We start from the raw sequence: 14,974 nt of genomic DNA, 5'->3' as shown, positions 1-14,974 counted from the left end.
GGTGACCTATATACGTCATTTGAAGATTGGTTGGTTTTTAACTGTAATGAATGAATGAAATGAAATGCACTTTCGATATTGTTATCTGAGAATAATGCATGTATGGAGTTAATCTAAAACTTGCAAAGGACGAATTGTCAACATTGAAATTTATCGATATTTATTTGAGGTATCTTTGTATCTTAGCATATAAAGATCATAGTTTGCATGATTTCTATCACTTTAAATCTGATGACATACTGTAATCGAGACTTGATTAAAATTTATAATGATTTAAAAGTAGTACCTGTCAACATGTTTTATCATCTCTCTCTCTCTCTCTCTCTCTCTCTCTCTCTCTCTCTCTCTCTCTCTCTCTCTCTCTCTCTGTTTCTCTCTTTTATCTTTTATTAAGTGTTATCATAAATAAGTGGCACAAAATGTGTAAATATTACCCGTGATTTAATACCAATATTCTACTAACTACAGATAACAGAACATCCGCACATGGCTACTAGCTAATAACGTTCACTAAAGATGTATCCATACTTATCGGGTTCAAATTCAATTATCATTCGGAAATTATGCATATTTCAGTGTGTTGGTTAACAGCCTAAGATGTCGTAAGTATTGCAGATTCAGTTTAAATGTTAAGATATGCTTCAAAACTTAAAACTCAAAATTAATCATGTTGTTAACCACATGAGGGGAACGTTCTCGAGAGGGACGTTGAAAGATATTATATATATATATGGCATACTATAATATATCCAACGATGACTAAGTACACATGACCCACATATAATTAATAATTACACCTATCGCTTTCGCCGTGTAGTTTGGCTCTTCAGAGTGTACCGAGTTTTACAAAAAGAGTACAGTGTATATCTACTGTTTTCTTTATTATACTTCAAAAAATAAAAAAATTGAGCGGCATAGATTATGGCAAGTTGATTCGTATCAAATACGATATGAACATCTCCGTCGTTCTGTTTGAATTTATTGACTGTCTTATCTAGGTTTTGATAAATGTAAAGGTAATGCAAATATGTGTTTTGCACAACGAACCCGGAAGAGAACAGTACCATTCTGTCCCACGCCAATGTTGAGATGTTGTTAGAGTTAATTGTGGAGGTTATGTTGATACAGTTTGTATCCAAGGCAGCATGTTTCGGTAAATGTATTTTTTATATGTCACTATCTCTTTTACTCTCTTTTCCTCCGCTCTCTCATATTCTTTCTCACGCTATATTTCTTTCACCCTTCCTCTTTCTCACCCCGTTCTCTTATAAACAGCCACCATGTAATCTTTTTTTCAGTTGATATATATTTGCTAAACTATACAATAAGTGGTTTAAATCGTTAAGATTTTATATTTGAATAATATTCATTCCATGATTTGATGGGATTGATTAGCAGACTTAGTCTATGCGAGCCCCCTCATTTAAGATCATATCTTCATGAATAAAAAAGGTTCAATTTACTCATCACGGTTTTTTTTCACAACTATTAATAAAAAGCATGATTTACCAGAGGTTTGAAATACACATGTATTACTAATTTCGTGTCTACAAATGTCAGAACCAGCTGTACAATCTAGTTTATTGACTGTTTGATTTGCATTTAAAATCAACTAGCCATCGAGTAACTGGATTTAGGTGAAGATGTTCCCCGTGTTTCCAACGTCTTTATGAATTTCCAGAACTGTATAGGGGAAGCATTTTACGGTTTGTATTTTTCGCGTTATTTTTTATTTAAATCACATTCGCGGGTTCATAAATTTGCGGGTTCGAATAACAATACCCCCTTCTATTTAAATACATTGTATATGAAAGAAAGGTTATAAAAATTCTATTCACGTTTTTTAAATTCCTCGAATTTGTCTAAACCGCGAATATAGCGAATATTTCCACCGCTATTTATTTCCCCCTATACATTAATCGAAGTCGCTGTCGGAAGCCATGGTTTTTGCTATGATGAATTTGATTACATGTTTCACTAATGGTATATAAAAAACCCCACTTAACATAAGTTTTATGGTGCATATTTTACATACAAAATCTTCAAAATAATATAGATATTTCCATTACATATTTGTTTATAGTAAACCTGGCTAACACCAGTGCGCAAAGTCTTCAGGGGAATGCCACAATGAATCAAGAATCCTTTAACACTTTATGGACTGCTGAGCGTGCAGTTGATGGAAATACAGATCAGCACTATTCCCACAATTCTTGCGCAATTACAAATCTTAATTCTGAACCTCTGTGGTGGAAGGTTTGGTTAAACAGGAAATTTAATATCGCTTATTTGGAAATATACTTCAGATCAGATAGTAAGTATTTGTATTTGCAGTATACATGCTTGTTTGTTTTAGCTGAAACAATAACAATAACATATGTTGATAAGCTATCACGGTTTTCGATCTGTTTTACACTTACGATAATTGTAGTGAGATACTTTTAAGTTGCGAATCCATATTTTGAATTGGAACATTATATTGTAAGGTATCATCCGAAAACCCTAACTGTTAAATGTCAAGCGTTTAATGAAGTAAATCGGTGCTTATTATACTTCATGATTCTAACGGTCACGGTCCACTAGTACGAAGATTCATTGGTTCAAATATCCGCTTGTTCGATGGATTATCTACACGGAACGACATTTTAAGGGTGATGCTAAAATATGAAGCGGGATGGAACAAAAAACGATTATAGTGTACGTAATATTATAATAAGGGGCTCTGCATCTTGCAAAATCAACGGTTTTATTATGAACAAGGGAAACGAGAACTTCAAAGAGAACCGGTTCATATACGTAATACAAATGTATATGCATTCTAAACACATTTCAAATTGTCTTGTAAAAATATTAAGCGAGCTTTTGTGGGTGCCACCTATTTTCGCGACGTTTTCATTTACTTACCCCCCACCCATTTCCTCAATTGTGACATTATGTTGTTTTAAAAAACAGACAGTGGCGCCCAAAGCCTTTAAGAGTGAAAAAAAGCTCGTATTCATTGCATATTTAGAAAACATTAGTAGAAAATCAGAAAAAAATTATACGGCGATACGGTTGAGATAGAATGATTATGACCACGTCCAAGTGTATCTGACGACGACTACGTACCCGAAGACACCGCTAATGATTTCAGTATCTAGCCAGGCTATTCTGACAACGCTTACTCTTGCAAAATGTCTTGCTTGTCGCCTGCCTTAGCAACGAAGGATATTTGATAAATGTGGGTTTTCTTTTCATAAGTCTTATATTTTATGCGCAATCTTCAGATGCATTTATTATTTCCTATCTTGATATGTTTATTACGATAAATACTCTTAGATACTCTTTAGGGAGATGGCTTACATAGGCGATACCTGCTGCCCGATCCCATTCACATTGTGAATAAAATATAGTTTAAATTGAATTAATAAATACTCTTAAATATTGTTCAATTTAGTGAAATGATCAAGTTAACGGAAACAGGCATCTAAGCTCTTAATTCAGTAGAATCTAAAAATCATTTCCTTTTAGGCACGGTTTAATTAATATTCGAAGGGCAGGAACCCGTTCTTTTTCATTCAGGTTAACAGCGAGAGATGCAGGCTCATTGTTTTGTAAATTTTGGACTACTGGGTACCCACACTATCCAAGGACATTACGACTGATGTGGGTTCTTGGATCGGTAGTGGTTGCCATTGCAAGAGTCCTACGCATTTAATCGGGTATAGAGCATCCAGTTTTCCAACAATGATGTGAACGCGTTATAAATGCTCGACCTTCACAATCATAACACATATGAGATAAAATTACCTGCAAACAGCAAAAAAAAAAACAAAAAACAAAAACAAAAAAAACAACATCGAGATGCATTATATTATTCTGCTGGTGGACTGTTAGTCCCCGAGGGTCTCTACAGCCCAGTAACTAAATACTTCGTTACTAGCTTGAAAATGCGGATGTATATTTAATTGCTGTTATAAAATTTAGAAATTCATTTCAAAATTAAAGATCATCTCCCTCAAGCATAGCTCTTATCCTTAGCCAAATTTGACTTCACTTTTTTTGGCACGCTGTTTTTTGGCTACAATAGCTCTAAAACTTCATTGTTATTTCGGATTTCAAACATTTCGGTTGAGCATCACTGAAGATATATTAGTTGTCGAAATGGGCATCTGGTGCATCAAAATTGGTACCGTATACGTTTTACATGATAATGACAAAACAATGTTCGCCTTTCTTTCTATAATTCGCGGACACTTGTCTACATACCCCTTTTCTTCAAAGATTATCTCAAAATCTACCCCTTTTACAACAAATAAGTTTGTTTCTATCTCCTTCATATACAGTTACGAATCCAAAGTGTCCAAGTACAACATTTAACGTTTGTATCTTTAAAGTTAATCAATCCTCGTGTGATGTCATGCGTTTTTTGCAAAGATCTTTATAAAAATAAACTCTGTGCATGATAGAAATATATTTTTCAGAGGGATTTTATTCACTGCATAAAATAAAAAAAAAATGTTAAAGTATTGATTTTGAAAAAGTTTATATTTCCCATAGATAATCAATTCTTTGTAATTAAAAAAAGTGTCAAGGGCAATAACTCCTATACTGGTATTTCTTCTACTGTATGTCTATTATACATGATTTCCCTAATATCCACAATTAATTTATGCATATTTATGAATTAACTTTTTTTTTAACTGTTGACATTGAGAATTTGTCATTTTAAGTATTTGCTATTTATTTTAATTATTCTGTACAACGAAAATTTGTGATTTTCTTATGTTAACATTTTTTTTTTATGTCTGACAACTATTTGACGGCAATAAAACAAGCAAGCAAAATATAAACTTGTTTTTCAAATCTAGAGATAACTGAGCCTAACAAACTGATAAGATAGCATGCTTGTCCATCCCCAATATATGGTCACATGATTCTGTTTACAGGGTTAAATTCACTATTATATTTTGTTACTTGATTACCATATAAGTGTACAATATAATGTCATGTATTTCAAGATTACAGTAAGCTAAACCAAATACAATAAAACGAATGATAAATGACTAAATACAATTTATATGATTGTAACGCATGAAGGTTATTATTTACAATCATTCTTTTCTTTACATTCAGCATATACGAGATCTACTGGATTCTATATTTACATTTATGACGATGAATCGTTTACGCCACCAGATGGCGCTACAGGAAGTCTAGTTTACCACCACAATCCAACGTCACCTTGCCCGGATTCAATAATGAACATCACCGTGAACAGAATTGCTCAGGGTGTAGCATTTTATAACCAGCGCCCGCCGGGATTCTTCACAACGTGTACAGGTGCAGGGGAAAGCCAAACGTCTCTGGGGATATGTGAAGTCAAAGTAATGGGTGAGATACAATACCTTTCCCTATTCAAATACTCAGTTTATGTCAACTTTGGCAACAGTGATGCACACTTTAACGGTGTTTAATGGAATTTTCCAAATGTTTGAAATAATTCATTCAGCTGGGCTTCGTTAAGGGTTTTTTCGTTGAGTTAAGCTATTTTAGCACCCATGATAGCGTAACGGTTTATCCTGTTAGAGTATGTTGTCCCATTGGATAATGATAGAGGTTTTATAGGACAAAAATCCCCCATTATCCTACCGGATGTCGTCTACAATTTTACTGTACATTGGAAATACTCCCACCAGATACACTGTAATTAATTTCTGCTTCTCTGCTGTAAAGGACAGCAAAAAGTCCGGACTTTGTCGTGCTTTAAGTTAGATGTAGCCCTAGATATAGCCCTAAGGGATATCTGGAATAACATTTTTTAAGACAAACAAATATCAATTGAAAGTTGTGTTACGGTGCATCAACTGCTGGGATCTTGAGTGTCATTATTTTGCACTTCAACTGTAGTTAAATTTTCAATATCGGTAAACAACGAGACACAACACAGCAGGCAGGACAGAGAACAAACACTATACTGAGTTTATAATTCTGTAATTCAAGAAGTATCATGAAATTCGATACGGTTTATTTCAAACATGACACTGAGTTATCATGTAAAACTTATATGGTGTCAGCTTTGATGCACCAGATGGGCATTTCGACAAATAATGTTTCTTCAGTGATGCTCAACCGAAATGTTTGAAATCCGAAATAACAATGACGTCTTAGGGTGTGACCGGTCAACAGGGGATGCTTACTCCTCCTAGGCACCTGATCCCACCTCTGGTGTGTCCAGGGGTCCGTGTTTGCCCAACTATCTATTTTATATTGCTTGTAGGAGTTATGAGATTGATCACTGTTCGTTATCTTCACCTTGCATCTAGTATAGGGAAAAACATTGTGGCAAAAAAGTGGAGTCAAATTCGTCTAAGGATAAGATCTATGCGTGGGTGAGAGGAGATATTATCCATACTATTGAAAACCCACACGTTTATGCTGAAATATCTAAAAAAAAAAAAAAAGAAAAAAAAAAGAATACTTAAAGCTCCCGAGCTTGTAAGCACAGCTGCGCAGAATGCTACAACTAAGTATTTACTAGTACGGTACTGATGTAATTGGTGCAAAAACCTTCCCTCTATTACTGAACCCTTTTCAGTTGAAAAAAAAAAAATGTGTGAATTCAAATTATGAAAGGATTTCACAGGGACTATATGTTGCAGCTGATAATTTTATTAATCAAAATGTTCAAATCTCGCAGCACAGTTAAGGTTTCACTAAGGAGGCGTGTCCAAATCTATTCAGGAATGTATATAATGACATCACACCAAAACAACAAAGAATCACAACCTTCAAAATACCATGAAAAAAAATAACAATGGTTCTAAAATGCACGAAAATATACATGTACTACGGCACAAAACATACATAGCATTTTTTTGTCGTTAATGTAGTTTGACACCCTGAGATATCAGCAAAATGAAGTCCACGATGCACTTGTCATCATGGTGCTATCAGTATAGTCTGATGCATTTCATTTGCAGTAAGTGGGGGGTCAACGGATTTTTTCCTTTTCTTTCAAAGATACAATTAAATGGAAAAAAACAACCAAAAAACAAAATTTGGCAGATAGGTATAAGACTATTCGGTTTAGAGCAATGCCTTCCTATTAATTCGCAGAAATATTTTCTATTGATTCCGTAGGGAACCTTTGATGCTATATTTATATAATTGGGGTGGATGGATGGGTTTTACAAAAACGTTGTATTGCAAGGACAGATTTCCAATGCATCACACTTGCGTGTTTTTTTTAAATTTAAATAAAAAAAAAAACAACTATTTGAAGAGTGCTAGAATTACGGTGAGATTTTAAAAACTAGAGCAAAGCTCGTTACAAAGCAACCAGAAGTCTTCTGTCACAGATGTGTGACATAAAAACCTTGAACTTGACCATATGTCCTTGGGTCAGGTCCTAATACAGCCTCAGTTAACATGAAAATCTGTTGTAAGTATGAAATCTAAATGTTTCTTCATTACTTGATATGGGCAGGAAAATTGGTACACTAATCATTGTTTTGAACAAATTGTCATAATCAATAGATATATCAACTGACGAGTTCCACACTTTAATTTTGAGTGTGTGTGTGTGTACTTGTCAATTTTTTGGAGCCCCCCCCCACCCCCCGAACTTTGATAAGTAACAATTACCGGCCTACTTTTCCTTTAGTGTTGCAATGTTGTTTTTTATACTTACATGGGAATATGACCCCCCCCCCAAAGAAAATGGTAATCCTACCCTCACAATCCCTCAGTAGCCACCGATACCGATCAGAGGGGATGTAAAAAATAGGACTTACACATCGGTTTATCCCAAACCATAGTTCAAGTGACAAAACATCTTAATAATCGTTGGCTGCTTTTTTCATTGAGTTCATCCCAATGATTATATGATCTATCATATATGTTTTACGTCCTATACAGGTCTTTAAAAATGTCGACATATTTGGGTTGAACAGCACTGGTCTTTAATCTCGAAGCCCACAAATCAGGTTTTTTGAATTACTATAAATTGAAGTAATACATGTGTGCAATTCAGCATCTTTGTTCAAATTTTCATGTTTCAACAGGAAAATATAATTAATCATTTTTTTAATAAGTAAATCTCAATGGTGTTTTTTTTCATGTATAAAATGATGTATTAATTTAAAGTACTATCTCAATTCTTATTTTTTTTAGGTAAAGTATTTAATATTTTTCAAACCCAGATTCACTTTTGAAAATGCCATGTGTTTCACCCTTAGATGACTCCCGTATATCACTTTGCCATTTCTGTAGATACTGATCTTTAAGACGTCGTTTAACAGTAATTTTTAACCAGTTTGTATTAAAAAATGCTTGTTCATTCCATAAATTGGAGTGTCCACAAAGATAAAATAACATTTTCAATACAAGATAACCAAGAATTCTTATAACTTTCTCTACAGAATAGATCATGTACATACTTATACAAACTACACACAATCTTACTATCTGGATTTAAAAATAACCTTCCCCAGTAAGAAATCATTTTTGTATACACTGTTGCATATAAAGGAAAGCGGCCAGTTTCTCCATAGACCATATAATTTGGAATACTACTTTTTAAGTTGAAAATATATTTTAAAATTTTTAAGTGCATATTCTCAATAATGTCAAGATTTTCGAACTCCCAAATCTCACAATTATACAAAAGTACAGGTGCAACAACATTATCGAACAAAACAAGTTAACAGTCAACTGATATATTATATTGTCTAATTTTTCGTATAACCTCATACATGGCTTTTTGGGCTTCCTAACATAAATGTTTTTTTTTTTGCCTTGTTAAACGATCCTGATCTGGAAAATAATATACCCAAATATTTGAATTCTTTCACAATTTCAATAACTTTGTTATTAAAGTAAAATGTATTATTTGGAGGTCGACCTTTGGAAAAAAAACATATATTTTTGTCTTATCGACGTTGACATGTAATTTCCACTGAATACAATATGAATGAAACTCATTAAGAACATGTTGTGATCCCACTGCAGACTGAGATATAATCACTGTATCATCGGCATAGAATAAAATAAAATGTTTTAAATAAAGTAAACATTGGTTTTCGTCAGTGTCCAAACATTCCATTGACCGGCAAGTGTATTTATTTTCAACACCGAAATGAACGCGCAAATGCATTTTTATCAGCGTACTATCATTATAAAAGTCACGACTCAAGTCAGTAGAAATCAATATAGTTAGAGGCAGGAAACCAAACAGAAAATCCTCAATAGCTAAAAGGAAAAGGGGTAGACATCAGGTAGATTGAAAGGACATGACCGTAAATTAACGATCTCTATAGTATACTGTCAAACATATGTTGGTAAATATACTGGGCGGTAGGAACCGGAACCTCCTGTCATTCCACCTTCCACCCATGCTTTGTGTAGGAAGATATGATCTGTCATTTGTCAAGATCAATAACCAAAACTTTTTAAATTCTCTGTAATGGATGGTAATTTAAAATACAGAATTTTCAGACATAGTCTGTTACATAATGTAAAACTTACACGGTACCAATTTTGATGCACCAGATGCGCACTTCGACAAATAATGTCTCTTCAGTGATGCTAAACCGAAATGTTTGAAATCCGAAATATATATATCATTATTTAATGTAAGAACAGGTCCTGAATAGTCTGCAGATACAACGGTGCGTTAAATTCACAGCAGCTCCATTCTCCCAACAGTGTTTAAATATACTTTTTTATATAACGTGGGAAATGATTCCACGATACCAGACTAAGTTCACAAAATCGAGTGGTGTTGATTGACAGGTGCTCATATGCATGTAGCACCGTGCATGCATGAATTTCGTGCTTCACAGTTTGTGATAATTAAGACAAGAAAAATTGTGATTGATATTGATATTGTAAATAAAACGTAGAAAATTAAATGACATTTGATACAGGAACCGTACATGAGTATATGTGTGTGGGATCTAACTTTTGCCTTCTTTCCGTCTTGATATGTTATACGTAACATCACCCCGGGAAAACTATTTGAAATACTTATCCAGTGATTTTACAAAAGTTCAGTTTTTAGAAAGAAAATAATCAACTGTGACCGGAAGATAAGTACTGTAACGATATAAGTAGTTTGACTACGCTGGCGATTCTGACTTCTCGTATGTAATTATGAAATAGTTTGAGAATTTAATATATATCATTAAGCTATAAAGGTGTACTATGATTTTTTATCATTATGTGTTTAATAAAGTTATACTAATCAAGTACATGCGTGCATGATCTCATTCAACGAATCAGTCTTTTGAGGCGCGCGTGTATGTGGGATTAAATTCTTTCAGCATTTAACTTTTCAGTCCAAATAATGAAGAAACAGTTACTATTTAAATTTATGAAATTGATAGCTCAGGGCATACAATAAAGGTTTATAGCTGTTACCAATATCTTATCATACAATAAAATTATGATACCATAATATTCAGACTGAAGAGAATAACTCATCGAGTTTGAATTAATTATTAATACAAATCAAATAAATTGCTCTCAAATCTTGAATATTTTATTAAACTTCAATATCTATGTGCGTAAATACATGTAGATATATTATGTACACAGTGCGCACAGAAGTCGCGTATGGATTTCACGCCAGGGGCACGTGCCGAAGTTACACAATTTGGACCAGGAGTTCTGACTCAATGTTTAATCAAAGTCATTGTTTTTAAACAATAAAACAACAAATCATTTGAAATTAAACTGGTCGGCCATGGATTTCTGATTATTCTATACGCATGTTTAGATTTGGTTTAATCATGATTATAAGCTATTGATTTCAAAACATGTTCAGAAATAATTCGTTATGTTTGTAAAATGTATCCATTTTCTTTTTCAAAACGAATAATTTGAGTAAAGCTTGTGTGTTCAGTTAAAGTTGTGTGAACTCACAGATCGCTAGTCCAGCAGCGATGCCAACACAAATGTTTCCGAACACCCCCCCCCCCTGTCAGAAATGCTTTTTGATGCCAGATATGCACTCAGGATCCTCAAAAAACCCTAGACACTAAATTTGGCTGAAATCCGACGAATTTGATTTTTTGCCGCCATTTTCTTCAATGGCGGCCATTTTGAAACATTTGAAAATTGATTGGAAGGAAATACTGAAGCTTGAAATGAATTGTGGACCCTCAATTGACCCCATAACCCAAATGTTGTAGAGATTTTAACCTTTTGTAATATTTCGGTATATCAAAATGGCGGCTCGAAAAAAATATGTTGATGGTAGAAATGGACTTGGGGTTACAAAATTCCCCTAAAAATAGAATTTGGTTGAAATCTGACAACCTCGAGTTTTTGAGGGTTTTTTGGCCGCCATTTTGAAACGGCGGCCATTTTGAAAATTTGAAATGTTGATTGTTCCCCTCCTAATAACCCCCTATCAGCTCACAAAGTTTGAAGAGGATCGGTCGAAGCACTTTCATATAATCGAGCGGACAATTTTTTCACTAAAAAAGAGGAAAAATAAGAAGAAAATAATAAAAACGAACTATAACTGTGTTGGGATGCCAACACAAATGTCTCGGAACACCTCCCACATGTCAGAAATGGTTTTCGATGCCAGATATGCACTCAGGATCCTCAAAAAAAAATACCTAGAAACTAATTTTGGTTGAAATCCGAATTTGATTTTTGGCCGCCATTTTCTTCAATGGAGGCCATTTTGAAACATTTAAAAATTGATTGGAAGGAAATACTGAAGCTAGAAATGAATTGTGGACCCTCAATTGACCCCTGAACCCAAATGTTGTAGAGATTCTAACACTTTGAAATATTTTGGTATATGGCGGCCATTTTGAAAATGGCGGCTCAAAAAAATCTCATGGTGGAAATGGACTCAGGGTCACTAAATTACCCTAGAAATAGAATTTGGTTGAAATCCGACAACCTTGATTTTTTGACGTTTTTTGGCCGCCATTTTGAAACAGCGGCCATTTTGAAAATTTGAAAAATTGGTTGCACCCCTCCTAATGATCCCCTATCAGCTCACAAAGTTTGAAGTGGATCAGTCGAAGCACTTTCGTATAATCGAGCGGACAAATTTCTCACTAAAGAAGAGGAAAAATAAGAAGAAAATAATAACTAGAAACTCATTACTACTAATGAGTAGGTCTTCCGTTTGTTCACTTCCGGTAAAGAGTTTTCCGATCCTACAAAAAGCATTCAAATATATCAGAGAATGTACTTTAACAATAAATGAGAAGTGTATTATCGAATATTTTACTCATTTCTTGTAACTTCCGGTGACGACCGGAAGTACTATTAAGATGTATTTTCCTATGAATGACAGTGACTCTTTACTGTCTATATTCCCTGAAAATTTCACGTCTTTATCTGAAGAGTTCTCAACAAAAAGGAGTAGACTAAAGAGAGAAAAAGTAGTAGGTAACTACCGACCGGAAGTCAATTTTGAAAAACGAAATTGTCAAAACTCTAGAAGTTGATACCATTCTTAAGACATGTGAAAATCATAGCAAACACTTCAAATATAAGCGAGATTTGTGGGGACAAAAAGACGAAAAGTAAAAAAGTATTTTATCAAGAAACCGGAAGTAGTCGTTTTGACTACCGACAGGGTCAATATTCTTTTGACATTTTGAAAGAGACTTAATAAACTAGTATAACTTTCAATTTAAAAGAAAAAGTTTGAAATTTACGATTATTTCAATCACTTCCGGTGACGACAGGAAGTGACGGTCGACATATTCAACACCCTATTGCATGCTTACAAACATAGATTGATCATCCCTGAATATTTGATGAACCTATCTTTTACCCTTTGCAAGAAAAATGCTGGACAAAATATCGTTTGATAAGTCATTTCATAAGACATTATTCCTGAAAATTTCAAGAAAATCTATCCAGCCATCTCTGAGAAATCACTCGAAGAAATCGGAAAATCGTCATTTTATTCAAATACTTCCGGTATAGACCGGAAGTGACGGACGAAAAAATTGAAAGTATGTGTACAATGGCCTAAAGCTAGTTGATCAACCCTACAAGTTTCAAGCGTCTATATATTTTCGTTATTGAGAAACTGAAAAAGCAAAGTTTGAATTTGTCCACCCCCTATCTCACGACCGGAAGTGAATTTTCGAAAAATATTTGAAGTTACTCTATACATTTATAGTGTGTACAATATATGTTAAATACAAGTCAAACACTTGTTTTGTAAACGAGATTTAAGGCATTGAAAAAGGAGAATTTGAAATGTTTTTCCGTAATTACCGGAAGTCGACGTTTCCACTTCCGGTGGGGTCAACGGTTTTCAATACTCCAAAAGATACCTGATAAAGTGGTATAGGTTTCGATTCAACAACTACAACTTTAATTTTCCGATTCTTCTTATCACTTCCGGTGACAACCGGAAGTGACGGCCGACATTTTGAACCCCCAACTGCACGACTACAAAGTGAGATCTATCAACTCTGAAAATTTGGTGACTCTATCTTTTACCGTTTCCGAGAAAAACGATTGACAAAATCTCTTCTAAAAAAACGGAAATTGGACATATCTAGCGACTGGAAGTGAATTTTGAAAAAATGAAAAAAATGCCTGGGGGTATTTTCATTCTGTATCATCCCTAAAAATTTCAAGAAAATCCATCCAGCCATTTCTGAGACATCGTGCCGACAAAAAAAGAAGAAAAAATAATAATAATAACTAGACACGATCTCGTTGCGAGCAACGAGTAGGTCTTCCGTCCGATTTGTTGATGCACTCGGAGTTAAAAAAAAAAAAAAAAAGACAAATGAGTCCCAATTTAGTTTCCGACTTTAAGACACTTTAGATATAATCAATTTTTCATATCATAAGCTTCTGAAGCAAAGTTGCGGTGAAATTCGTTTGAAATTCGACTCTCCAGGCGAGCCATAAGGCCTGCGGGCCTATTTCTTGATGTCATTTGTTAGCCTTCTATAGACTCAACAACTTTAGTTCTATATGTCTTTACAAAATATTTACCTGTAAAAAGTTATTGAGATCGACCGATATTAACAAAAAATCGACTCTACAGGCGAGCCATTAGGATCATAGGCCTATTTCTTGATATCAATCGATAGATCTCGATAAACTGAACAACTTTTGTTCAATATGTCCTTACAAAATATTTACCAGTTACAAGTTTTTGAAATCGACTGATATCGACAAAAATCGACTCTACAAGCGAGCCATGAGGCCCACAGACCCATTTTTTGATATTGATCGATAGGTTATGACACATTGAACAACTTTTGTTCAATAATGCTTTTCAAAAAATATGTCGTTTTAAAGATATGAGGCGTCAAATATTTACGATTTTGGCCCTTAAAATCTCTAATTACGTAACATATGACCTACTTTTTGATTTGATAAGATCAAGCTCGTTGAGATGAACATTTCCGCTTCTACAACTTATTATAAAATATTAATAGTTTCTGAGATATTCTCAAAAACATTTGGACCCTTCTGAACCCGTAATTTAAAGGGCCAGCCCGTTTTGCTTGATATCGTAAGAAAGGCCTTGTCATTTTAAACAGTTTTTTTGTCAACAAGTATTTAGAAATTCTTTACCGTTCTCGAGTTATCTCTACAAGAAATATTTAGGGGCCAAACTGTAGCTCCCTAACGGGGCCACATAGGGAAAAAACGAAATGTACATATTGTTTAGATTATCATTCTGAACAACTTTTGTTCAATAATGCTTTTCAAAATATTTGTCGTTTTCAAGATATGAGGCGTCAATTATTTATGATTTTGGCCCTTAAAATCCCTTATTACGTAACATATGACCTACTTTTTGATTTGATAAGAACAAACTCGTTTAGATGAACATTTCCGCTTCAATGACTTCTTACAAAATATTAATAGTTTCTGAGATATTCTCATAAACCTTTGGACCCTTCTGGGCCCCTAATTTAAAGGGTCAGCCCCTTTTGCTTGATATCGTAAGAAAGGTCATGACATTTCAAACATTTTTTGT

General features: G+C 34.1%; 1 protein-coding gene across 1 annotated transcript in view; it reads left to right on the top strand.

Moving 5' to 3' along the window:
* The first annotated feature begins 1,045 nt into the window (after window positions 1–1,045).
* The window catches only part of LOC125660784 (receptor-type tyrosine-protein phosphatase T-like), a 73,896-nt gene continuing 59,967 nt past the window's right edge, over window positions 1,046–14,974 (top strand). Inside the window, exons 1-3 of the mRNA XM_056147742.1 lie at window positions 1,046–1,153; window positions 2,084–2,314; window positions 5,116–5,373. Of these exons, the coding sequence (XP_056003717.1) occupies window positions 1,090–1,153; window positions 2,084–2,314; window positions 5,116–5,373 (553 nt within the window). The 5' untranslated portion in view covers window positions 1,046–1,089. The remainder of the gene's footprint in view (window positions 1,154–2,083; window positions 2,315–5,115; window positions 5,374–14,974) is intronic.

This window comes from Ostrea edulis, chromosome 8 (assembly GCF_947568905.1).
Source record: "Ostrea edulis chromosome 8, xbOstEdul1.1, whole genome shotgun sequence".
Classification (NCBI taxonomy): domain Eukaryota; kingdom Metazoa; phylum Mollusca; class Bivalvia; order Ostreida; family Ostreidae; genus Ostrea; species Ostrea edulis.
The sequence above is the reverse complement of the archived record's forward strand: the minus strand, read 5'-3'. Positions and strand labels throughout refer to the sequence as shown.